At 38.1% G+C, this 26,957-nt stretch overlaps 1 protein-coding gene and 4 non-coding genes across 5 annotated transcripts in view; 4 read left to right on the plus strand and 1 right to left on the minus strand.

Annotated features, from left to right (window-relative positions):
- The window catches only part of LOC133849427 (protein decapentaplegic), a 43,032-nt gene extending 34,983 nt beyond the window's left edge, over nt 1–8,049 (plus strand). Inside the window, 4 exon segments of the mRNA XM_062285506.1 lie at nt 2,187–3,203; nt 5,938–6,440; nt 6,443–6,703; nt 6,705–8,049. Of these exon segments, the coding sequence (XP_062141490.1) occupies nt 2,187–3,203; nt 5,938–6,440; nt 6,443–6,703; nt 6,705–6,836 (1,913 nt within the window). The 3' untranslated portion in view covers nt 6,837–8,049.
- Nucleotides 8,050–8,505: 456 nt separating this feature from the next.
- On the plus strand, nt 8,506–8,599 carry Trnay-gua (transfer RNA tyrosine (anticodon GUA)). Its single transcript has 2 exons — nt 8,506–8,542; nt 8,564–8,599. It is a non-coding gene; the product is annotated as a tRNA-Tyr (tRNA).
- Nucleotides 8,600–8,686: 87 nt separating this feature from the next.
- Nucleotides 8,687–8,780, plus strand: Trnay-gua (transfer RNA tyrosine (anticodon GUA)). Its single transcript has 2 exons — nt 8,687–8,723; nt 8,745–8,780. It is a non-coding gene; the product is annotated as a tRNA-Tyr (tRNA).
- Nucleotides 8,781–9,151: 371 nt separating this feature from the next.
- On the minus strand, nt 9,152–9,245 carry Trnay-gua (transfer RNA tyrosine (anticodon GUA)). Its single transcript has 2 exons — nt 9,209–9,245; nt 9,152–9,187 (listed from the first exon to the last, which is right to left on the minus strand). It is a non-coding gene; the product is annotated as a tRNA-Tyr (tRNA).
- Nucleotides 9,246–11,830: 2,585 nt separating this feature from the next.
- Trnay-gua (transfer RNA tyrosine (anticodon GUA)) lies at nt 11,831–11,924 on the plus strand. The gene is made up of 2 exons: nt 11,831–11,867; nt 11,889–11,924. It is a non-coding gene; the product is annotated as a tRNA-Tyr (tRNA).
- The last annotated feature ends 15,033 nt before the right edge of the window (nt 11,925–26,957 follow it).

Genomic DNA, 26,957 nt, shown 5'->3' on the forward strand with positions numbered 1-26,957 from the left:
ATCATAATGGCAATGATATATCATATCTATTGGGCAACCGGAATCAAACTATAAACAAAATGTGTCAATTTGCGAAACATTTTTGCGTTTGCATTTTACGCTTACCAAAAAAAAAAACAAAAACCTATAAACTTGACTGAAATTTGAACTTTAGCGAGAGCTTGCGGAATTTCACAACTCTCACTAGGGGAAGTAAAGTGAGGAAGGGGTTGGGTTGATTTGGTTATTTGGTTATTTTGCAGAGGTAACTCGGCACTCTGCTGAATGGCAGCACGCCTGGAAATTCCCAATTGAGTCTGGCATTCATTTGGACGCAGGGGAAACCCCCGGAACCAGAAATATTATATATAACATAGAAAGACATATATGGAGAGAACCACACAGGTAGTTGAGACACAGCCTGGTTGAAATTCGATTATGATTCGGGGAATATATTAAAAACAACAAATAAAACAAATTATGAAAATGCATAAAAACCCCAGAATCTAATAAACCAAAAAACCAATGCATATTTATGAAAATCAAAATTTTCATTCACCCTTCTCGTATGTTTTTTGGGAAAATATTCATTGTGTTCTTATCAGAGGCGAAAGATCTCTGCTCACTTGAGAGCAAGGGAAAGGGCAGAGCGAGAGAGAGAAAGAGAGAAACCCCCGTCGCTGGATGGGTTATGTTCTATGGACACCCCCCAGCGTGTGCCATCTTTTCCATTTCCATTTCGATCTCTAGCTCTAGCTCTCTCTCCATTTATTTGTTGTCGATTATAACGAAATTCCGAATTCCTTTGCGCCTAGCGCCTTGTCATATAACAAATTTTTAGTGCAAGATAAGATGTTAATCTTTATGTGAAAAACAACATGTAATTTGTTGTGCCGCAGCACACCAAGTCAATGCGTGTGTGCGTGCAACTGTGTGTGTGTGTGTGTGTGCGTGGAAGTGTGTGTGTGCGGGGCACGTAGACCTGCTTAAGGTGCCTGCTGCTGACTCTAATTTTCCACCATGCTCGTTTTCGGGCTCATCTTGAGATAGCATCTCACAAATTTATTGCCTATAACAAGCAACAAACAAAAATATATAGAATACTTCTAATAATTTTCATAAATTTCGCCCCCCTCCCCACAACTCTCCACCTACCAAGATAAGTTCGAGTCACAAATTTTGTAGATTTTCTTTTCCCAAATTTTGATTTCCTTTGTCCAACGAATGAAAATGCCGCCAAGTGTATAAATCAAAGCTAAAGCGATAAGTTCGTCTTACATGGGGAATACTATATATACGTCTATATATTGAATTATTGTATTATTGATAAATGACAATAAAATTATGACGGCTCTGCGCTTGAGCTTCTCTAATTTCCTCTCCCTCCCCTTCTCTCTCTCTCCCGCCCCTTTAGCTTTAGCTTTTGTATTTGTGTATTTTTGTATTGAATTTCTAAGCGTAGACACAAATCGCTGCTGCATACCACAGATCGTGTGTCAGCGCCGAAAAGGTGCAATGTCCGCGATTGCAACAGAAGCGTCGAATTGAGCTCAACACTGAACTCCACTGAACTGTGGGCTCTTCAATTTGGTTGGTTAGCGGTGGGGTCGCGGAGGGCAAGTGTTAAGCTTACTACTTACATTTCGATTGCCGTTTTTTTGTCGCCCTCTTTTGTTGGCTGAGCCATTTACCAGACAGACAGACAGACTCAGACACAGATCGACAGACAGTCGCACCTTTCGTTGGCCATTAAACGTTGGGCTAAAATGGGCCAGGCGCTTAAGGAAGCTGCTGCTTCACAGAGCTCTACCTGAGAGCGTAAAATAGCTCAATGCTCTTCCTCGCTTGCGCTAATGCTCAGACGCGCGCTCTCTCGCTGAGCAGAGCGCCGCTGCCTGGGGCCAGACAGAGAGACGCAGTGCTGATGACTGGGCAACGCAGACGCATTGGGCAGCCGACGGCACACTGGTTGTCTCGCTCTGGCACAGGCGCATGCCCAATGCGACACACGCTCATTGAGCGAGTGAGTGCAAAGAGAGAGAGAGAGCGCTCTCTTTGAGTGGAATTGTATGGCGTGTGAGTGCGAGTGTGGTGTGTGCAGGCGACAGCGACAGCGACTGCGACGTCGGCATCAGCAACGACGTCGACGTCGTTTTAACCCTATCGACAAATGCTAAACAATTTCCTATGTTTTTGTATCGTTTCAGAGTTGCAAGCGACCATGCGCGCATGGCTTCTACTCCTCGCAGTGCTGGCGACTTTTCAAACGATCGTTCAAGTTGCTAGCACCGAGGATATATCATCGAGATTTATCGCAGCGATAGCGCCAACAACAACAACAACAAGAACAACGGCCATAATAAATACTAAAACAACGACTACAGCATTAGCTAAAGCATTTAAGCCATTTAACGAGTTGCGACTTAGCAACATCGTCAACAATAACAACAACAACAACAGTGATAGTGATAACAACAACAAACATAACAACAACAAGAGCAAAAGCAAGAAGCAGAGCAAGAGCAACAAAAGTGCCGAATTCAAACAGTTTATCGGAGTGCATAAATCAAGAACAGACCAATTAGAAAATTCCAAAAATATCAAAAATAAGCATAAGCAACATAATTTAACTAACGACAAGCAACACGCTAAAACAACAACAACACACAACAAAATGGCTATCAAGGAGCAACAGCAACAGCAGCAACAACAACAACAACAACACAGACACAAAGCATCCACAGAATCTCAACAAAAATCCGCCATTGCGGATGTGTTTGTCTTGGATCCAGCGCTCACCACAACCCACTCCTCCTCCTCCTCCGCCTCCACCGCTTCATCATCGAGCTCCTCCTCCGCCATCTCAACAAGCTCCAACTACGTTTCGTACTCGAATACGGATACAGTGCTGGGGGAATTCGAGGCGCCGGGAATTGCGGCCGCCATCATCGTGGAGGATGAACCAGCCACGTACAGCAGCAAGGAGATCATCAAGGACAAAGTGAAACCAGATCCCTCAACTCTAGTCGAAATCGAAAACAGTCTGCTCTCGCTGTTCAACATGAAGAGGCCGCCAAAAATCGATAGATCCAAAATCATCATACCGGACGCAATGAAAAAACTCTACGCCCAAATGATGGGACACGAACTTGATTCCGTCAATATACCTCGACCGGGACTATTAACTAAATCAGCAAACACAGTCAGAAGTTTTACACATAAAGGTGAGTTTTCAAACTGTCTATAAAGCTATATAAATTCTACTATTTGCTAAGATTGAAAATATAGTTTCTTAAAAATGTAGGGAAGAAAAGAGCACTCAATTTATTATTAATTTATAATTATGGAATTAAAGTAACTAAAATCATTTTTTTACGAATTAAATAGGAATTCATAATTTCATATAATTTTATTATTTATTATGAAGTTCAAGTAACTAAAATCATTTTTTTAATTAAATAGGAATTCATAATTTTATATTATTTTATTATATAATCAAAGTTAGTCTGGAAAATCTTTAAGCTATTTCACCATAAATTGAAAAAATTCTTAGAAATCTATTTTCTCAATTCATATTCTCACGGAATAAAAATCCCACAACTTTTCTGTTGAAAATTCTAGAATTTATATCCACACATTTAAAAGTTGTAGTACAGTTTTCATGTTCAGAAATTGAAAAAATGTTAGAGAACATTTGAATTACCTTCATTGAATTTGATTCTATGTTAAATATGCTAGATTTGGAAACTACATTTATTTAAGAACTGCTTACCAAAGACAACTTTAGATATAGCAATCTATATAGAACTAGCTGAGCTACTTTTTTTTCCCCAAGGATCACACTCGTTAGCTATATATGTATGAGTGCCGTGTGACCTGTTTTTCCACCTGCTCGACTCGTGTGGCAGTTGCATCTTTCGCAATGTCGTGGCAATTGAAGTGCAACGCGTACTTTCCGCTACCAAAACGCGAATGAAGAGCAATCCAGGATTTTCCCCTGAAATTTTGGTTCATCTAAGCGATTTGCATACCTGCTGCTGCTGCTGCTGCTGTCATAACCATATAATAGATGCGACCTGAACTCGGCTCAGCTAAAGATACATTTGTATCTTTGGCATTTATTTTTTTGGTCTTTCGGGGCATCATTCACGCAAGCGCTGTGAAATCACGCGGAAATTCCGCAGCTTCAAATGAAAGGACAGGCTAAAAGGACACACATGATGTGAGTCCTTTTACCTGTGTCATCGTTTTCTTAACCCAAATGTGACCTTGAAATTTTTCTACGGAATTACACCCGGAACGTTTAGCGCATGCGCCAAATGGCTTTTATATTGTATTCCCAAGGCAGTGTGTGTGTGTGTGTGTGAGTGTCGGTGAGTGTTTGTAAAAATAACAATTATTATTAAAGCGTATTTCGCATTATTTTCCATAGGATTATAGCCCATGTCCAACAATAAAGCAGTTAACAGGCCGCCGCATCGATAGATAGATAAATATGCGAGATAGATTCAGATATTGAAGAGATAAATCGAGATATATGGTAGTTGGTCAGATCAGGTAGCTGCTGGCTGCTGCTGTTGGCAAGTGTCTAAAGCCAAGTGTCTAAGCCGAGCTACTTTCGGCTTAAGGAGTGACAGAGATGGCCAAACAAAAGAGTGAGCGAGAGAGTGAGAGAGAGGGCGACAGCATTTACGACTTGTGCCCTTTTGTTTGGCTGAGAGGTACTTGAATTTGTGCTCGATGCTCGATTCAAATTAAGATTTAGCCGACCAGCCAGAGGGCAACTACTTTGCACCTTGCAGCGGAACGGAACCGAACCCAGAAGACAGAAGACAGAACCCATAAGACAGAAGACAGAACCCAACTATAAACCCAATAACCATGACCGTACCGTAATCGTAATCGTGCTCAACCCCGTGGGTGGGTCAGGTCTTTTGCAGCAGGCGCCAGTCGTAAAACAAGGCTCGCCTCACACAACCTGACAATCTGACAACTGGAACGTGTGATTTCGTCCTTTTTTTTGTATACCCGTCACACTTGCAGATTGCAGGGTATTATGACTTGGTGGTAAACTAAAATTATTTGTTAGAGGAGATATATAAATGATTGCTATACGTTCTCAATAATAATAGATATCATTAAAGCCTAGAATTTAAGTGAATATAATAAAATCAATTCAAGTGACTAAGGAGTTAGATTATGAGTTTTTTGAAAAGTTAGTTGTATGGATTAATAATTTAATTATAGAAATTTAATATAATGTTTTAGGGTGTAAAAACTAGTTTCAAGATTTCATAACTTCAAAAACATAAACATTTTTTTACCTGTGTTGTTATACTACTATTTTCTTTTTCTTGCTGTACTGGTTCGACACTTAAATAAAGAAGCTAATTATTTAAAAAATTAGTTGCTCTGGCTAAAATTCATCAATTCTGCAATACTAAAAAGGAAATTATATATGATGTTATAGGATGTAAAAACTAGTTTGAAGATTTCATAACTTCAAAAATGTTGATATATACTTGAACTTGCTTAAAAAAGATATCGGTAAAAGTTAAAGAGGTTTTCTTTGGTATTATTAATTCTTATAAAATTTAAAAGCTATTTCAATATATACTTAAAAAAGTTATCGGTTAAAGTTAATGTCCAAGTTCAAGTGTTATTATTTTTGGTATTATTAATTCTTTTAAAATTTAAAAGCTATTTCAATATATACTTTTTCTAGCATAAAACTCAATTTGAACGATTTAAATGAATTACCTTTTTTTAGGCTTTAAATTAGCTGAGCTAGCTAACTTTACTTTGTCTGTTTTATTTGATTTTTGTTTTATATTTTTATATATTGTTTTGTATAATTTTATATTGAAATGATTTGAATTTGTTTAAGACACAACTGCACTTCTCTATATACATCATGCTCATGCTCGACTCTTCTATGTTATCTCTCAACTTTTACAGATAGTAAAATCGACGATCGGTTTCCACATCATCATCGGTTTCGTCTCCACTTCGATGTGAAGAGCATTCCCGGCGAGGAGAAGCTCAAGGCGGCCGAGCTGCAGTTGACCCGCGATGCGTTGAGCATCTCTGGTGGTCAGGTGAATCGCAATCGGACACGCTACCAGGTGCTCGTCTATGACATCACGCGGGTGGGTGTGCGGGGCCATCGGGAGCCGAGCTATTTGCTGTTGGACACGAAGACGGTGCGTCTCAATCAAACCGATACGCTCAGTCTGGACGTGCAACCTGCCGTCGATCGGTGGCTGGCTACACCGCAAAAGAACTACGGCCTGCTCGTCGAGGTGCGAACGATGCGTTCGTTAAAACCGGCACCGCATCCACATGTCCGCTTGCGCCGCAGCGCGGACGAAGCGCATGAGGATTGGCAGCACAAGCAGCCGCTGCTCTTCACCTACACCGACGACGGTCGTCACAAGTCGCGATCGATACGCGACGTCAGCGGTAAGGGGGGGGCAACGGTGGGGGTGGCAATCGCAATCGTCGGCATCAGAGGAAGCCGACGCGTCGCAAGAATCGCGAAGAGGATTGCCGACGGCATTCGCTCTACGTGGACTTCACGGATGTCGGCTGGAGCGATTGGATTGTGGCGCCGCCGGGCTACGATGCGTTCTATTGCCACGGCAAGTGCCCGTTTCCGCTAGCGGATCATCTCAATTCCACGAATCATGCGGTTGTGCAGACCTTAGTCAATGACATCAATCCAGGGGAAGGTACCAAAGGCGTGCTGTGTGCCCACGCAGCTGGAGGGCATCTCGATGCTCTATCTCAATGACCAAAGGACAGTTGTGCTCAAGAACTATCAGGACATGACCGTAGTGGGTTGTGGCTGTCGATAAGTTACAGCGAGAGTTAGATAGAGAGCGAGAGAGAGAGAGAGAGAGAGCGAGCGAAAGCGAAAGAGCATCAAATGCTGTTTGGTTCCAAGCCGTCAATGCTTTAAACACAACGCAAACAAAATGGACTGAATATTTGAATTTTAAGTGTAAATCGTAGACTTTAATTTTATGTAGAGCGAAATGCAGCCCCGCCCAGCCGCCCCCACCCCCAACAACAACAACAACACCACCACCATCACCGCAACAACAACAGCAGCAGCAGCAGCAACCGTCTCTGTCACTTTCCACAGCCAGGCTTTGGAAATGTTGCACAGAGCACAAACACACACACACACACACACGCACAAATACAAACACAGCCAGAGCAGAAGAGCACACGAGACAACTGTAAATAGCCGCATCAACAAAATCGCACCCACCTGCCTCCCCTACCCCCCTCAACGTGTCTCCTGCAGCCATAGCAGTCTCCTCCTGCCATAGACCGCACTCTGAGATACTTTTGTATCTTTGCAGCTTTTGCAGAACGCTGCTGATTTGAACAAATTGTATAAAAGCTAATTGCTAAGCTATGTTTACTAGAGAAAAGCGTCATGCTTTTCCCACAGCCTAATTGTTAATAATTATTACAAAAATGAATTATATAATAAACACAAAACACACACATCAACACACACGCACACTTGTAAATTAATTAAAAGAAAATACTTTGAAATTATTTAGGCAACATCTACAGATTAAACATATATATATACACTATATATAGATACACATAGATATATATATTGAAATATATACTGCGTATGTAACTCTCTTGTATATGTACTAAAATACACACACACACACACATTTACCCTACGATACGATACAATATCGATATATGCAAAAACGGTATTCAACTTTGTTCCCCAAAACTAAATGTAATTGTATAAAATTCACACCAACAACACAACTAAATATCAACTAAACTATAATCGTAACTACTATACATCTAAATCTGAAGAAAATGATAATGAAAATGATTATGAGTATGATAGATAAAGGGAAGAGATAAATAAAAGAGTATGAAGAAAACTATCGTTTATTGTTATGCGTTTTAAGCTAAACTCGAATATAACCGTAAATATATGACTAAATTAATTACTAGTATTTAGTGTTAATATTTAAGCGCAGCATGTTGAAAAATAATTAGTTAAAAACAAAACAAAAAAAAACACACACACACACAAAAACCTACAAAAACAAACAAATATGAAATCGAAAACAATTATCGAATCGTTTTGTGCCTGAAGTTGCAGAGCGCTATCCCCCGAAATCCTCCCTACCCCATGTATTTTGTAATTTTCTTACAAATTTTCTTATTTTATTTATTTAAAAACAAAACACTTTTTGATGAATGATGAGCAATGTGCTGACGACGATGATGATGATGATGATGATGATGATGGTGATCATAATGATCAAAGTTGAAAAAAATATAAATGAAAAAATTTTATTAAAAAATCAAAAACAATTTAATCGCAAGTCTTTTTATTCCAACAACAACAACGACAAACAATAATCCACAGCCAACAACAGAAATATCAAATTAAATTGAACTATTCGATGCAGAGCTTTAAATAAACGACCCACGTTGTAACAAGAGCGACGCTAAGCAGCCCCTCTTCATGTACCTTCGATAGCTCAGTTGGTAGAGCGGTGGACTGTAGAGGCATTTGCAGTGTGTAGATATCCATAGGTCGCTGGTTCAAATCCGGCTCGAAGGATTACAATTTTTTTTACTTTTTTTAATTTTTTAAATTATTTTTAAGATCTATATTAGACTCCGGCCGTAATCCAGCGATATTCACGTACCTTCGATAGCTCAGTTGGTAGAGCGGTGGACTGTAGAGGCATTTGCAGAATGTAGATATCCATAGGTCGCTGGTTCAAATCCGGCTCGAAGGATTACAATTTTTTGTCTCTTTTATAAATTTAAAAAATATTTTAATTTATGATTTTTAAAATTTAACAATAATTTAAAAAAAAATTGTATTAAATAATTCTTTATATATTGAAAAATTAATTACATTTTGCTAACTTAATATATCAGTTCACATTAATGTACCAAAAAATATATTTCGTAAAAATTAATTTCAATTTAAATATATTATGAACTGGTCAATTAAAAAATATATATTTTATTGTGATTACGATATGTATTTCTTTAAATCACAAGTCAAAATACTATTTGGATTTTAAAATAAATTATTTTAAAAAAATGTTTAAAATTTAAAAATGGTTTTTAAGTAATGATAATTTAAAAAAATTATACACGATCCTTCGAGCCGGATTTGAACCAGCGACCTATGGATTTCTACAACTTGTAAATGCCTCTACAGTCCACCGCTCTACCAACTGAGCTATCGAAGGTCTATAAATGGTACGCCCGAAAATAAGTTCAAAAACCTTTTACTTCGAAAACTTGTTCAACATTACAAAAATAACAACAATGCCATGAACAATAACAACGCACAGATCATATTAAACAAAGGCGAACATGAATGCTTATCGCAGCATAAAAGACAAAAGGTGCACAAAATATACGTGTTGCGATAAGATAATTTCAAGTGCAAAAGCATTCGACTCAATGCAAATAATTCAGATTAAAAATCCAAGAAAAACTACAAATTAATATAAAGAAATGAAACAATGTCAACGATTGAAAATAGTATTCGTGACAATTGTGATGTTGTCGACAAAAAAGCTTCTCTCTATAGACAAGCAAATTGTCGACGTAAACATTGTTAATTATCAAAAGTGCAATCTAAAGAGAAGAAGATTAAATATATAGCGGGAAAACCCGGTGGGTATCAATCAATGGCAAGTATTCTTTATTGAAATCCGACTAGAAATATGAATTGCATTAAATGATGAAATGTTCTGTGGTTTTCATATGAAAAGTATTTCGAAATATTGAAAAATTATATTGTGGTGAAAGCGAATGGTCAGCAACAAGCTTAATTTGTAAGGAAATTCTGTTCCTAAAAAGCTCCAGCGACGTCAAGTTTGAGGTGAAAGCTCTACGACAGCGTCCCAAGCTTTTGCTGCTATATTTAAAACAAATAAAATACCAATTTTCAAAACAAATATTAAAAGTGAGTTTTTTATTTCTTAATTAATCAGAGTATGATGCAATTATGGATTATTTGTTTTCAATGTGTATTTGTAATATAGTATAACAGCGATTAAACTGAGCATTACCTAAGACACTGTGCTATTTTTAGATGCTTCGGAACATTACAGAGATTACAGAGCTGCAAAGCATCAAGCTGGAAAACTTGACTTGGAATCGAACTAGAGACTCAACAAGTCCATGTGAGTCATGCATGATTTTTTCCTCTTTTGTATTTATTTATTTTTTTTTATCAACGGACAGTAAATTAATTTACCCAGCACTACAAAGTCAATTTTCGGCTCAATTAAATGACTCATCAGGCAGCAGAGATGCGCAGAGTAACTGCCACACACATACACACACACACACACACACACACACACACACACACACACACACACACACACACACACACGTACAAAGACTCACAAGCAGTTAGAGGAAGAGAAACACAGCAGGAAGAAGAACGCAGGCGGGCTGAAAGCAAAAAGCATCAGCTGTTGCTAAATAACTATGAACAAATTGTCAAATAGCAATTATCGAGAAATGTTCTTGGAACTTGACCAATGACCAATGGCGTTAGCCGTATGCTAGATTTGGTCAGATCGATAAGCCGCCCACATTGCTAAGAGAGGCAACAAACTGGAGATTCATTCAATCATAGCTGGAAATTGATACCAACATCAAGAGAGCATGCCGAAAATTCCCAAAAAGATCTTATGACTCTGATAAGAAAGGTAAGAAGGGAAAAAAACTATTTGAGTCATTCTTAAAAATTATGAACATTTGTTGTAAGATACCTGAGCAAATTACTTGGAGGATGCGGCAGGTTGTGCACCGCAGGGCTCCCAGAATAGACTATAACTATGTATGTGCTGCTGTCTCGCTCGCTCGCTCCCTTGCTGTGACTGCGCAAGAACGAGGCAATCATTCTCTTATCTAACAAGACAGTTTTGGGCAATCGATCTCTCCCTCTCTCTTTCTGTCTTACCTCGCTCAATGGATCACACAAATTGCCGCTGCATATGCATCGGTGTGTGTGTGTGTGTGTTTCTGTCAGTAATTATCCGTAAGCTGTCAGTTTTTTCGCTCCGCTTCGCCTGTTCCCTCTAAACTAACCCTCTTGGTCCCTTCTATGTATAAAATGTATATAGATTAACTGATATAATAGCTGCTCGTTGGGTTGTTTTTTATGACTTGCTGCCTGCCTTCCTTTTTTTTGTTGTTTTTGGCATCCTAATTGGTTTGTTAAGTATCCGTCTCCCTCTCTCATTCTTTGCATGTGTGTGTTTTACTGCTTATCAGCAACACTTTGCGAGGCGCCGCCGCTGCGGTAGTTTGTGCCTAGGCCAGGCCAAGAAGGCCAACTGCCACCTGCCACTTGCCACTGATAAGGCAACGCGCGCGTTTGTGGCATGATTCACTTGCTGACCACACACAAAACACACACTCCCTGTGTATAGACGATGAGTCACTTGGACAGTTGCAGCATCTCCCTTCGCTAGGTGGCCATGTTAATTGTTGTCTTGATAGCAGCACGCATTGTTTTTGTTTATGTCACTCTAAGCGCCGCTTTTTGATCTAACCGAAACCGAAAACCAAAATTCCACCCAAAACATAACACAGCAATGACTACTGCAATAACAACAACAACAAAGCAGTGACCACGAAATATTTCTTGCTTGCGCTGCAGAAAGCGCACACACACGCAAAGCTCGTTCGCTCTCCCTCCCCCCATTGCAGTAGTCAATTTGATTTATGCGCCACTTGCTTGTTGATAAGGCCTCACAGTGTTCCGTGTTTGGTTCATGTGCACGTTTTGGCTAAGCAAACACATCGACCTTCGATAGCTCAGTTGGTAGAGCGGTGGACTGTAGAGGCATTTGTAAAATGTAGATATCCATAGGTCGCTGGTTCAAATCCGGCTCGAAGGATCCGAATTTTTTAAAATTATTTTACTTTTTTAAATTAATTTCTATACTTAGAATATGTTTTTGTTGTAATATAAATTTTATTTTTAACTTTACAAGCTTGAAACATGTTCATACATCACTTTATAAATACTTGTATATATTTTTAGCGTTGTATTTCAAGTGTGACATATTGACTCTGCTCTGATTTACATCAATACCTTGAAGCATTGGCATTTACAGCTTTGTAGGCTCACATGTAATCGATGTATACAAAAGCCAGACCACAATTGTGGGCTACTCAATTTGCATTGACTGCTTACAACATGCGGCATTGCCTCTTTATGCTTACACACTCACATCACAGACACCAGAGTTACCGCAGTATAACACACTCGGGGGAAGTGGCACAGTCAAATGGCCAAACAAAGGTAACAAAAAGTCTGTCAAAAGTTGCAGACGTCCTGCCGCTGCCGCTGTGGCTGCCACAAACTGTTGACTGCTGACTGCTGACTGCTGACTGTTGACTGCTTCTGCTCCTGCTCCTGCTTGTGCTCCCAAAACAGATGCTATCAATACATCATTTGCCTTTGTGCGGCTGTCACAAATTCATTCACCTGTTCTCGGTCCACGACTTCATCATCATCCACAGCAGCAGCCACAGCAGCCAAAGAAGCCACAGCCGGGCAGACAATTATACTGCGTTGATCTCCAATTAGGCTGTCGAAACTCCATTTACACTGCAACGGGCGTCCCTTAAAATATGAGACTTGGTCTTTCATAAAATAAAAGAAAACAACAATATAACATAAATGAAAAAAGTAAGAAAAAGAAGCGAAGAATAAACTCTTGCTGTGGCACACAAAGATGCAAGTCATCATCGCATCTCCAACTCCTCTCGGGCAACATCATCATCGGCAAGTTAAGTAAATACAAATATGAATGAATTGCTGCTCACCGATCTCCGATCTCCGATCGTCGATCGCCGCTCAACGTGCATCTGAATCTCAATCTGTGGATATGAATGTGAAGATCTGGATCTTGGCGAATCATCGGCATTGTGTTTTGAGTTCGACTTTGAGTCTTGGGAGTTGTTGTGTTGGAGTGTCCCAGGGCACAGCTTGAGAGCTCTACTTGGCCAACAGTTGCAGTTTTTTTTTTTTTTTATTATTTTTATTTATATTTCTTACATTCTTAACTCCCTTTGTCTTCTTTCAGTGCTTCGCTTTCAACAAGAGCAAATAACAACAGTTTCACGAAAAGCAATTCGTGTAATTTGCTGATCGAGCAGCCCTCTTCTTATGTTGAAGTGGCAAGTATACGAGTATGGTATATGGATGAAACCCTAGGCATGCCTCAAGTTGCGCATTAATTAGTTCAACACTCGTTAGAGATTCCCGAAGCCACAGGCATTTGGCATTTGCATTTGCATTTGCATGCCAACCCATCTATCTCATCAAGAACTTAATACCGCGAACTCTCTGCATTATTGAAATTCCAATCATTAATAGCGAAGATCAATTTATTGCCTAAGCTTGTTGATTAAAAGAGAATCTGTGTGATAATCATTTTGTGGTTAATCTTAGTATTTATTGAGACATAATTCTAGAGGGTTTTTCTTAAAGTGAATATTAAAAATACATATTTCTTTTTAAGTATTTTTTTAATTTACTGAAAGCTGAAAGTAAATACCATAATTAAAGATTAAAAATAAAGCTTTATGCGTATTGAAGATAAATTTGTATACTTCAAACTACTAAAAACAAACTTTAGAATATTATAAGAGTATTGAAATATATATTTAAAGATGATTAGACTCTATAAATGAATATCTAAATTGTATATTTAATAGTGTAACTTGCTTTTTCTTTTAATAAAATGTGAATGATGCTGCCGCCTAGATGGGGCCATCATCATGCAACTGCAACTGCAACATGAACGTCGCGTCGTTGTGTCTGCTGTGTAGCTTTGCTTTCGCCAGGCAAGCAAAAAAATCTTATTAAAGCGTAACTAAATGCCACGGATTAATGTCTAACTGGCAATGTGGCAAGCAGCAACCGGCTGCAAGCTGCACGGCGACCAGTTGTGCCTCCCAACAGCCTGCAACAGGTGCTCGTAAATGCCACTTAAGTGACTCGCCTGACAGCAGCCGCCTAAGCCAATGGCCAATGGGCAACGGGTAACCCAAGGAGTCGAAGAGTGAGACCCCACAGATCCCAACTGATGCATTAGCATATAAGCTGCCGACTCTAATGATGCAACGATGCAACAGTAGCTGCGGTTGCAAGTTCAACTCTTGGATGCCAACGGAAGCAAATGAGATGCAATCAATGTAAATTTCATATATACATAGAAATCAAAACAAAAACAAAGCAATTAATCAGCACAATTCACAATTCACAATTCAAAGTCAAAGTCAAGGATCGTCGAGTCGATTGCAATTAACATTTACAATTGCGATTACTAATTGATAATCGCGATTAAAGCTGATTGAAGGGGTTTCATTCTTCGACGCGAAAGCGAAAAGCAATAGCCGGGGAATTCATTTGAATTTGAATTCATTTACGACATTGCGCGTGCTTGAGCAGCAACTGATACGATATGACTAAGATAAGCTTCAATTAAAGCTGGAAAAGCCATTAGACGAAATAGATAATTCTACTAATAATTTATCATATTTTATTTAAATGTATTTCAACTGAATACCGTTATATAAACACTAGCGAATCGTGTTTGACAACGCCCTTAATTTACACTTAATATGTCGAAGGAGACATTGTTTCAATACTGAAAGATTGTTTTAAATTTAGTGAAGAATTAATTTACAAAGGTTCGCAATGATCAAGTATTCCTTGAGTGATAGGATGATTTAGTCATTCTATAATTCTATTCTATATAATGTGCACATTTTTTTAAGATACTCTATTTTATAAACTTGTTACTCTTTCATTTTATTATGCCAAAGGCCATGGATATTTCCCCTTTGAAATGCCTTCTTCATGTTCCTTGGATCGTTCGGCTTTGAAGCTTTTTATTATTATTTAATGATAATCATAATGATGCAGCATTCCCAACAAGCTGCGAACATTTTTTGAAGTGTTAGCACCTATAAAAGTAGGAGAATGTATTACAACTATTTAATGACCTGTGACATTCGGTCTAACAAGTATTCGACTTGGTCAAATACAAAATACCCCTTAATCCAAATGGTCAAAGGGGGGTAGGTTGACATTAAAGAAAAACAGAAAATGACAGATGCGATTTTTAATGCTTATACAAAATAAAGTTAGCCTGTTAGAATGTGAGGAAATAAATACAACTTAAATGACTTTCGTTTATTATTTTGAAGAGTCCAAATAATACTATGTTTTTAAGTTGTTATTATTTTGTAATGTTGCTTGGACAATTTACTAATGCGTAGTTGAGCAGATGTACATTTGGTCTGCAATAAAATGTCGCAATCCATTAATCGATGACATTATATTATTGCTTTTTAAGTGTCACAAATGTTTAAACATCAATTTATCAGAATTTAAAAATGATTTCATTGCTATTAGTTTGAAATTCGATAATTTCAATTTCAAAGCACTCAATTGAAGAACTCTCAGCTGGGTCAGTGACTCGAGTCAAGTATTTGCTAGTGCGCAATGCCCTTTGCAGCCGAAGGGAAGGGGTATAAAATAAACGTAGTTTTTTATATGCGTAATTATGAATGCAGGCAGTCAGCTAGGCAGCCAGCTTCGGTGGAGAGCTCTGAAGTGACAGTGGCCCCCTCTCGATGCAATTAATAAGCTAAAGACTGCATTTAAAATTGAAAATTGACACAAGTGACTTGGCTGTGTGTGAGAGAGAGGGCGATACTGGATACTCTGGGTGTTAGTTTGATTTATCATTTGCTAATTGAAAAATTATACTGCCTGTACATTTGTCAGGCAGTTTGTTAAAATGTTGTCAAGTGCGGAGTACGATATGAGTATCATAGAGGAGCTGTGGGTGGTGGAGAGACAGAGAGAGGAAGGGGAAGGTAGCTGACAGTGCCAATTTATTGAATGATCGGACGCAAGTGCTGGGCAACTTGTAAATGATACAACTCTGGAATTTTTTCCTAGGAATTTTGATTGAGTTGAATAAACAATTGACTCAATGATTTTCGTATTTAATATGTAAACGAATTGTGTAAGTGCTGTAGCGCTAAAAATAGCTCAGTTTAGCACGGTGCACACACTACCACAAATCCAGCTCAGTGAATGCGAAGCGCCTTTTGCAAATAAAGCAATGCAAACAAAACGAAACGAAATGAAACGAAAGACTTAGGCAACGAACTGAACAGCAACTCGAACAGCACAGGAGAGTCAGTGCAATGGTGGATGGATGGCAAAGCGGGACAAGCGCAACAATAACAACTGTTCATTGTTTGGCCAACGAAAATTTATAAGCTACCAGGCAAATCAATGCACATAAATAAACAAAATGTGACGTTGAGCGAAAGACAAGCACTTGAAGTATTTTAATTGTCTAAATGCCAGCGCTGATGATCAGCACTGATCGCCCGCTGATCTTTCCCTGCTCCTGCTGCTCCCCAACCATTGACAACAACAATAAAATGAACAACAACAATAACAATTGCATTGTATCGTTTGCACTCTACAGCAAAAACAATTTTGTTGTTTTGTAAATGCATTTAAATAATAAGGCGACTTATTTTGTGAGTATGATCTGAAATGAAAATCTAAGCAGAATAAGAGTACAAATAGTATAAATGTTTGTTAAGAACTTAAAGTCATAAGAAGAGTTTTAGATTTTAGCAGTGAATAAAAGAAGAGTTTGTTTAAAAGAGCTTAAGGTTATAAGAAGTCTTTTAGATTTTATAAGAGAATAAAAGAAGATATGTATGATCAAATATTATATATTATTAAAAATAAATATAATTTTGTGAGGCTTTAATGAACAATTTTTTATTTATTTTTACCATTGAAAAAACATAATAAAAAGGCGAAAAAACAGAGTTCAGCTAAGCAATTCAATATGACATGTTCTACTGAAATATGGCTGCTATCTTTAGATATAATACAATATGATATAATACAATATATTTTAATGGTTTATATTTATAATACATTTTCTGAATAAAAAGTTTATATTAAATCATTTATGAATACTGAATTAGGAAGAACAAGGCGTTTTTTATTCAGAAATATATATTTAAAAAAAACAGAGATTTTTTTTAATATTCTTTTTCCTTAGAAATACAAGAATATTACAGCAAATAATAATACAACCGAAATTAGTTTTAATCGTGTATATTTATAAAACAATTTTTGAATAAAAAGTTAATCTAAAATCATGAATTAAGATGAACAAGGATTCTATCGAATTAAAAATATATATTTAAAACAACAATAGAGATTTATTTTGTAATTTATTAAAACCTAAAACTGTCGCATAGTGTAGTCGGAAAGTGCTGCAAAGCTGGAACTGTGACACTGAGAATTGGTATCTGGTAAATGGTAAATGGAAGCTGGCAGCTGGGAACTTGAAAGGGGAAATTGTGGAAGTTGTTGATTGTGGCCGCTTGCGCCTACGACAATTTATGTGTTGGCTTGAAATTTCTCACAGAAAACAAAGGAAATTCCAGGCGAGTTGAGGAATGTTAAGGCGAGTGGCGTGCTCTGATCTTCTGTAGTGTGGCAGAGTTCGAGGAGTTCGAGAAGTTGGAGTTGGAGTAACTCTTCTGAGTTCTTCCAGTCGATTGGGCCGCCGTTGCTGACATTTTGCATTTCGTGCAACGCATTCCTTGGGGCGCTGCTGGGCGCATGCGTACCACACACCAAGGAGGAGGCGACGACGACGACAACAACAACAACAACAACAACAACAACAACAACATCGACAACGACGATGGCGACGCAGACATCGACCGTTGGCCAACATTGACACTGATGAGCCGGCAGTGAACATTGAGAGACGGCGCAACGATGTTGCCAGGGGCATAGAGTTTGTGCTGCGCTGCCTGCATCTGGCAGTCAAGGTGGTCACCCCAAATGCAACACGCAACGGCAACGGCAACACAGCAACACAGCAACAGCAACAACGAACAGCAACAACAGCGGCGTGATTGTTATGGCTGCGTTGCCAGTTGCCAGTCGCCTTGTTCCCCAGTTGCATTGTAAATTCGTAAAACAATAAAGAAATAAATTACTTTCGGCCGCAGTGCAAGTCCAACTCCGAACTCCAACTCCAACTTCAAGTCCAAGCTCAAGCTCAAGCTCAAGAACTCTTGTACTTGTGCTCGTGTGAGCCTGGAACAGGGACAGCCGAAAACAGGCAGACAGACGGACAGACATTTGGGACAACACAGACAGACAATAGCACAAAGAACACGACAAAGCGTTGAAATCGTCGTGCTCTTTGTCTGCCCCGGCAACCAAAATGGCCGTCAGTTGAGCCTCAATTGAGAGCTTGGCCAGCCAACGCGGCAACTGCAACGGAACAACAACCAAAACAAGAACAACAACAGCAACAACAGCAACAACAAGAAGAACGGTCCGCAAAAACCAACAACAAATCCAACGTGTACCTCCTACAATTCTGTTGCCCCAACATAATGTCTGACATGAACTTTGCGCGCTGCCTGAAATTGCAATTTTAATGCAATTCGTGAGCCGCAACCGGCCAGCCAATCGTTCAAGTCCAAGTACAATTGGACCACCCCGACTGCAAATGCAACTGCGACTTTAGCTTCAGCTTCAACTTCAGCTTCAACTTCGACTGCGATTGCGATTGCCAAGGGGCTGTGGCTGGGCAGAGAGATGCAAAGAAAAGAGGAGAGAGAGAGAGAATAAAATATACAAAACACCCGCACAGCTGGCAGATGATACAAAGTCAAATAACTAGCCAGCCAAGGGGGCGGATCAAAGAGTATTGAATGCATTCTCTTCCATTTTCCACAACAATGCAAAGCAGATAGTTAAACAAAAATAACATTCAACTAATAGGAAATAATTAAATTTTCCAAATTACATTAAATAAGAATATAAGAAATAATTAAATAAGAAAATAAGTTTGCTTAATTAGTTAAATAAAAATAAGTTTAGGAAATAATTTAAAATGCACAAATTTAGTTTACTGGATTTGTCACTTCTCTGAAAACAGTTAAAAGCAAATTAAATCAAAAGTACGAAATAAAACCAAAAGTATTTTATGCAATTATATTAAGCTTAACAAAATAAAGCTGAAAATAACTTGAAAGAATACCTTACTTTCATAATTAAAAAATAATTTTTTTAATACTACTGTATTATAAATATATTAAAAATAAAATTTTCCAAATAATAGAAGTGTTTGTTTTTTAGAACTTTGTATAATTGGTATTCTTAAATATTTCATCAATAAATTAATGTTTTTAATACAATATTTTGTTAATATCCAAACCTAATATCATTAAAAATCGAGCCAAGTTGTTAATTTTGTAGAGCTACAAAAAAGCCTCAAATATTTTCCAAACATAAAAGAAAGACAACAAGCGATTAAAATCCATAACAAACAACTTCTAAGCAACTGCGTAGAAAGTTAACATCCCATACTTTGGCACTAATTTGAAGAAAAAAAAAACTTTATCAGATTTAGTCATTAGTTTTATTCTCTTCAGTTTTTTTTTCTCAAAACAAACATTATTACATTGTTTTATATTATTTTCAATAATCTAGACGAGTCTACAGAGATCTCTCAAATTCTATGTGTTTTTGTTTTTTTGCTTTTCGAAAAATCTCTGACAGCCTTGTAATTGCCAAACAGTTATGGTTATCGCTGATCATCATCATAATGTTTAAAGACATACACACACACTAAGGCAAAAAGACAATACCTCTTCGATCGTACCTCGTGTACATCTTTATATGCTGTTTAGCTCGGGGCGAGCAGAAAAACATTTGGCGTTGCCAACATGTCTGCCATGACAAAAGCCAGAGACGTAGACGGAGTCTCGAAGTCGAAGTCGATGTCGAAGCTGAAGCTGAAGTCTGAGCACACACAGTGTCTGTGGCTCTGTAAAGTCTTCAGTATTCAGTTTTTGAGTCGCAGCCAGAGTCGAAGAGTCTTCGAGTCTGGCTTGAGCTGTGGAGAGACTGACAATGAGAGTCTCATGAAATGCCAAAATGTCTAGCTGCGAATGCTACACGAACAGCAGCCAAAAACAAAAAAAAAACAAACAACACAAAAAATGAACAACAACAAAACCAAATCTCAACACAATGATTTCAATAATGAACTGTAGTTTTTTTTTGTGTAATTTTTTTTGGTTTTTGTGTGCTTGCCGCGAGGGTTTAATCTAGATAAACAGACAAGCCACAAAAAGTGCTTCAACATGAGCCAACGGGGCTCAAAACTCGTCGTTGCTGTTGTTGTTTCAAGACATCGTGTGTTGTTCATTTGGCCTGACACGCCCCTACCCCTACCCCTACCTCTACCCCTACCCCAGCCCCTAGCAGCTCAGCCCTCAGTTGAGCTGAGCTGAGAGTCGACCACCGGGCGACAGCTCAATACATTTTGCGCCTTTAATGGAATTCAATTCAATTCTTATCGTGCAGCAAATTATTGTTATTAATTATATGAAAATGAGGGGACTATCAGAAGAGGGGAGCAAAGTGGGGAGAAGGGGGGCTGGAGGGGAAGCAAGCGATTCGCCAGCAACAACAATTGCTCAAGGGCTGGGAGCGACACGCTGTCTGTGGCTGACTGCGAATCGCTTTAGCTGCCTGATTGAAGCATAAATAATTTCATTATTATTATTATTTATTAGTTGTGTTGTTCTTGTTGGTGTTGTTGCTATTGCTGTTACTCGTATTGTGTGGGGCGCACCTTTGGCAAATTAGAAATCGCAGCATTCGCGTTGATTGCGGATTAGCCCCCAACTTGACTTGAATGATGACTGACTAGGCGACTGACTGACTGAATGACTGACTGAATGACTGACTGACTGACTGACTCGACTGGCGACCGACAGTCTGAACTCACATTGAACTTCAAATCGACAGCGTTCGTTCATATTTCATCAGCTTTTTACACTCAACAATTCACATTATTTCAGAGCTTTTCGCATAACTGAAAAGGAAGCAATTTCAATAGATTTCGATCGAACAGACAGCTTGACGACTTCACTGCGAGCTGCGTAGCTTTAATAGTTAGGGTAGACAATGTCTATTAATATAATTTGACATTTTATTCGAGTAACTTAACGCGCAGCTTAAATATTCGATAGTAAAAAATATAATTAGTTTATTATTATAAATGATTAATTGATGTAATTAAAGATTTGAGCAAATGCGCAGACTGACTAATTGAAGCGTAATTAATGAAGCTGTAAATTCAATTTATACTGTTGATATTAAAGTACTTAAAGTATTATAGATTTGCTTAAAGTTAGTTAGGGGAAAAAATTGTAAATTCGAATAAAAATTTATCGTTATTACTGTTATAATTAATAATTGGTTTCATAAGTTACATTAATAATATTTTGAAATTTAAATACATATAAGCTTAATGTTAGTTGGGAAAATAAAATTAAATAAATATTTTTTCTATTTTAAAATTCAAATATTACTTAAAGTTAATTTAAGGGAACAAATATCATAATAGAAATAAATATTTTGAGATCATTAATATTATTATTAAAAAAACAAAATTTAAAATGTATATTAAAGTATTAAAGATAATATTTGTAATTTATAGAATATTTGCATAAATGAATAAATTATTTTCAAGGTCTTATTTCAGTGATAATCTCAACATTTGTTGCGCAATTTTGAGATGCAATGATGTTATATAATGTGTGCAATTTATTTTCGAAGCTGAGTACATAGAAACAATTAGTTCAATGTGCAACTTTGTGTCTTAACTCATAAGACAATATCTCTGCTTGTTTATATAATCTCTTCTGTATTTTTTCTTGACTTTTTGCCTCCTCTTTCTATTCAGCTTTTTTTTCTATATTGTTTTGGCTCAACACGAAATAACAATGTGATCTATTCATGGCAACAACGACGACGACGACGGCGACGACGATGTCAGCGTTTTTGACATTTGCGCCGCGGCGTGCCAAAAAGTAGCGAAGCGTGTGGCGATCACAGATCTCAGATCACAGATCACGGATCTCAGATCTCAGATCACAGATGACAGATCTCAGTTGTCAGTCGTTAGTTTGTTAGTTGTTGTGGCTAAATACAAATTGGAAAAGACAACAGAGGCGCTCGTTTACAGGATGATGACCATGAAGACGAAGGCGAAGATAGCGATGGCGATGACGATGACGATGAAGATGAAGTGATCGCACACAGTTTAGCACAGCAGGCTGATCATAATGATCATTCATCATTTAGCAGAATTGCTCTTTCGACTTTCTGTGTGCTCTTTGCCTTTTCACAACAAATAACAAATAAAAATGTCTGTTTCTCGGCCCCATGACAGGCGTATTTGAGGTAAGTACAAGCATGTGAGCATGCACTTTAATAATTCGCAATGCCTGTCAGTTATTTGGGTCTGCTTGCCGGCTTCCCGCTCAAGAGTCGATCAAGTGATCGATATTGAGGCAAATTTTTACTCGAGGATTATTTCAAGTGTTATTTCTAAGCAATTGGAATGCAATGCCTGCGCTAAGTGCACTTGAATTTTGACAGCCAAAGAGGGAATATACCTTATTTGTAATTTACAATATATTTATATTATTTATGCTTTGATCTGCATCTTCAGAATGTTAAGTGTGGAATAAAAGCATTCGTATTTCAATTTCCAAAAAGATTCTAAAATAAACCTGTCGCTATAAGCTTATAATCAAGTTAATAATGACATATCAAATAGTAAATCATCGCTTTGTTCTATATAAATCTTTTACGTCAAGTTCGTTACCTAAGTCTTTCGATTCGTAGCGTATATAAAATGAAAAGAATCGTAAAAAGTTGCATATAGCTTAATCAAAAGTTTTTTTTTGTAATATTGAAATATCAAATAGCAAACAATCAAATCAAACAGATCACCGCTTTATTCCAAATATATCTTTTGCTTACCTACGTCAAGTTTGTTGCCTAAGTCTTTCGATTTGCAGCGCATCATTTCACTTTTCAACGGCGTCAAAATAAATTGTCTGTTGATTGTTAGCCCATTGTGTGTGTTTGTGTGTGTGTGTGTGGTCCACATCCTGACCGCAAATTGCTAATCAGGCCATCAACCACACACACTGAACGAGAGTGAAAGAGCGAGAACGTGAGAGAGAAGTGCGGGGAAGGGGATACAAATTTATGCGGCTTATTAGCGCGTCTCAAATATTTTAGCAGCAAACAAATTAGGTCCACTTAGGCGGCGCGTCTTTCATGGAACCCAATTGGCAAAAATTATTTCATCAAATATGAAAACTGACAAAAGAGATAAAACCAAAACGCTGTTGTCGCTGTAGCTGTTGCCAAAAAAAAAAAACAACGACCAACAACAACAACAAAATGCTGGCCAACACCCAAAGTGTCTATGCGCACACCTTGACTATGCCAAAAGAATCGACGAAACGACGACAAAATGAACAAAACGAAGCCAAAAACCCGAAACAGAAACAGAAACCGAAACCACAAACAGCAAAACGAAGCCACAGCCGAAACGAGAAAAAAAAAATCATATAAAAAATCGTTAATAAATTTCACATACACACAGCTTGATGATGGGGGCAGCTGAAGGAGGAAGAGCAGCAGCAGCAGCAGCTGGGATAGAGACGAGGCCATTGGGTGCGGGGGTGCAGACAACGGGCTACGGACAACGGGCAACGGGATGGGTATCGAGCTGTCGGGTCGCAGCTGCAGCTGAAGGGAGCTAACCTTTTATATGCCACAACCTGGGCAGCTCACAGTCTGGGCTTGGGCCCGAGATAATCTAAAGTAAAACTCGTGGAGCATAAATAAAAAAGAAATTACTTAATTTCTTAATAATGTTGTGTGTTGTTGCTGTGTTGTTGCTGCGTTGCCAATGGCTTGTTTCGACAACTTTTTTATAATCCTTTTAGGCCCCGCGGCCTCGCTGCCTGCACTGTGAGAAATGCTGCAGTGCTTCATCAATCGTTGTTGCTGTTGTTGGCTGTTGTTGGTGTTGTTGGAGGGCAGCTTGTGCGGGCCTTTGCATTCTGTTGAAATGAAATCTTTATTTCCTTTCGTGACTATAATTAATAATTTTCGGTTTGCTTGTTTTTTGTGTGTTGCTTCGGTTTGTTCTCTCTGCATGTGTGTGGCTAGTAGAGATGGCTCAAGCTCAAGGAGCAGCAGCATCAGCAGCAGCAGCAGGAGCAGACAGTCAGATAGTCGGACAGTGAGTCGACTGGCCACTGATCACACCACACACGCAGCAAGCTAATAATGACCAGAGAGCATAGGCTGCTGCTGTGGATGATCCTAAATGATGATGTTCTTCTTTGGCTGTTTGCTGTGTTATCACACACAAAAAATAAAAGTAAGGTATAAAAGTAAAAACAAAGAACAACAAAATGTTTAATGCCTGAAAATTGTTGGTTGTTCTTGCTGATGTTATTGTTACTGTTATTGTTATTGTTGTAGCTTGTGCCTTTATTTTCGCTTTGGTGGCCAACATGTCTCCCGTGGTTTGTTGTGGGCTTTGCAGACTTTTTGGGTGGTTACTGGCACTTAGACTCCTTCATCTTCTCTCCCTGTTTCGCTCTCTGTCTTTTGTATTGCATAAAGCAAATAACCGCGTAGTAAATCATTTCCTAATTAGCGGGCAGTCGAAGCTTTTGCAGTCGCCGCCAGAAGATCGGCAAAGAGAAGAACTGCAACGGGAACTCAAACTCGAACTCAGGCTCAAACTGGAACTTCAGCTAAGGGAGGAGATGCCGAAGATGGAGCGGTAAAGTAGGAGGCGACTGCAGCTGCTATGCTGTGAGAGACTGTGGCAAGGCTTTGTGGCACGCCACGGCCTGGCAATTGGGTGGGCAGGTACCGCTAATTTGAATTTAATTGCAGACCTATTTGCATGCAAGAGAATAAAACCCTTTAAGGCTACACTGCGCAACACATTCTTGGCATAGAAATTTGGCTACTCAAAAGTGGAATTCGTATTTTAAAATGTGAAAACAATACCATACTAAAAACGAAATAATTATCACTTAAATAGTTTCATTGACAGTTTTAAGATTATATCGAAAAGTTCTCAGACTCATTTTTTGCTATAGCAATAATTTTCTGCAGTTTTTATTTCAATTGATATTTGTTAATTAGTTAAGAGATCTTTTGCTAACTGATTGCCATGCAGCAAGGTCAGTCGATGAAGATGCTCGACACATGAGAGGAAGACATCGTATGAGCCCACGCTGCGTATACGCATTGGCAAGATTGGCAGCTTAATTAACGAAAGACTTCGATGCTAAAAAATTAAGTGCAAATGGGCAATTAAGTGAGTAATTTATGAAACGAAAATTTCAGGCAGTTAACAGCTTATGGGCAAGGATCATTCGACCGGTTAAACAAATTGAGTGCGCTCCTCATCGAGTGTATTATATACTACGTATCGTATAGTATATACTATATAACGATATGGATTGCCAGCGATTGGAGTGCGAGTATTTTTGTATTCTTTTGCATTGTATTAACTCATAAATTCGAAGTTCGTTAAGAATGTCGAAAAAATAAATGCGGCTGCCACATTAAGCCCCACAACAACAACAACAACAACAACAACGACAACAACAAACAGCAGCAACAACAACAACAACTACTGCGAGCCATCAACAAAACAATGAACAATCGATTAAACACAAAAAGCAACAGCAGCCAACAGCAGAACAAAGACAAAAACGCCGACAAAATGCCGAAGACCTCAACAACGCATCCCATTGGACAACAGATGCAGCTACAACAACAACAACAACCACAACAACAGCGGAACGAGAAGAGCAAGAGAGACAACAACAACAACAACTGGCATTATAGCAAGCGAAAATGAAAATTTATTAAAAATCAACTTGCAGTGATATGCAGAAACCTTTAAGAACTCTTTCAGTCGAGTGAGCACAACTTCAACATGCTCAGTAATAATTATAATTTTGAATAAAAATAAATATTAATACCTAAAAACTAAAATAATAAATATAAGATGTAATTAAAAAGCTAAATTCAGTTTTTAAGATGATTCTCTTTTAAAAACTAAAAAATTAAATAGAAGAATGAATTGAATAGCCTTCTATTCTCCGAAATATATATATGAATTCAATTTGCTAACAAGGTAATGTATTAAAAAAAGATTCTATATTCTTATAAAAATTAAAATAGTAAATACAACAATGAAATGAATAACTTTCAAACACATTAGTACAAAATTCTTTTGATCGCAATAAAATACCAATTAAATAATAATAACATATTTCCTTATAACTAAAACTAAGCTGGAAGAATATAAAAAACGACATTCATTTGAATAACTTTCTACACGCAATATGTCTAGAACTTATTGTGATTGCAATAACATATTCTTCTTTTAAAAACATAAATTATAAATACAAGCATAAATTGGAAAGCTTTCTACTTTCAAACAAAAATAAGTCTTGCACTTATTGTGATTGCATTTGCTTGTCAAAAAAATCAAATCTTACAATTAATAAGGCGCTTCCAGAATTCCCCAAAAGCGAATTCAGAATTCAAACTCCACGCGCTTGACAGTATTCACTTCCAATTAAGTTAATGACTTGTATCAATTAATCAAAAATTACTGAGTCGCCATAGAGCTGTCACATTGATATTATCAGCGCATAATATACCCGCTAACTGATGGCCATGGCTACGCGGTATCACAACAGTCGTCAGAAGACACAAAAGGGCATTGCAATTTGTAGCGCAGGGTCCATTAACATAAATTAAGGGAAATGTCGGGGCGACAATGTCGCCGCTGCTTTTGTGTGTGCTGGTGAAGAGAGAGACAGATAGAGAGAGAGAGAGAGAGAGACGCCCTCCACTTCGCGTTCAGTTCAGTGCAACGTATTGCATAGCCAAGACCGGAGATGGATGCAGTGCAGCAAGTGGC

Source organism: Drosophila sulfurigaster, chromosome 2L (genome assembly GCF_023558435.1).
Source record: "Drosophila sulfurigaster albostrigata strain 15112-1811.04 chromosome 2L, ASM2355843v2, whole genome shotgun sequence".
NCBI lineage: Eukaryota > Metazoa > Arthropoda > Insecta > Diptera > Drosophilidae > Drosophila > Drosophila sulfurigaster.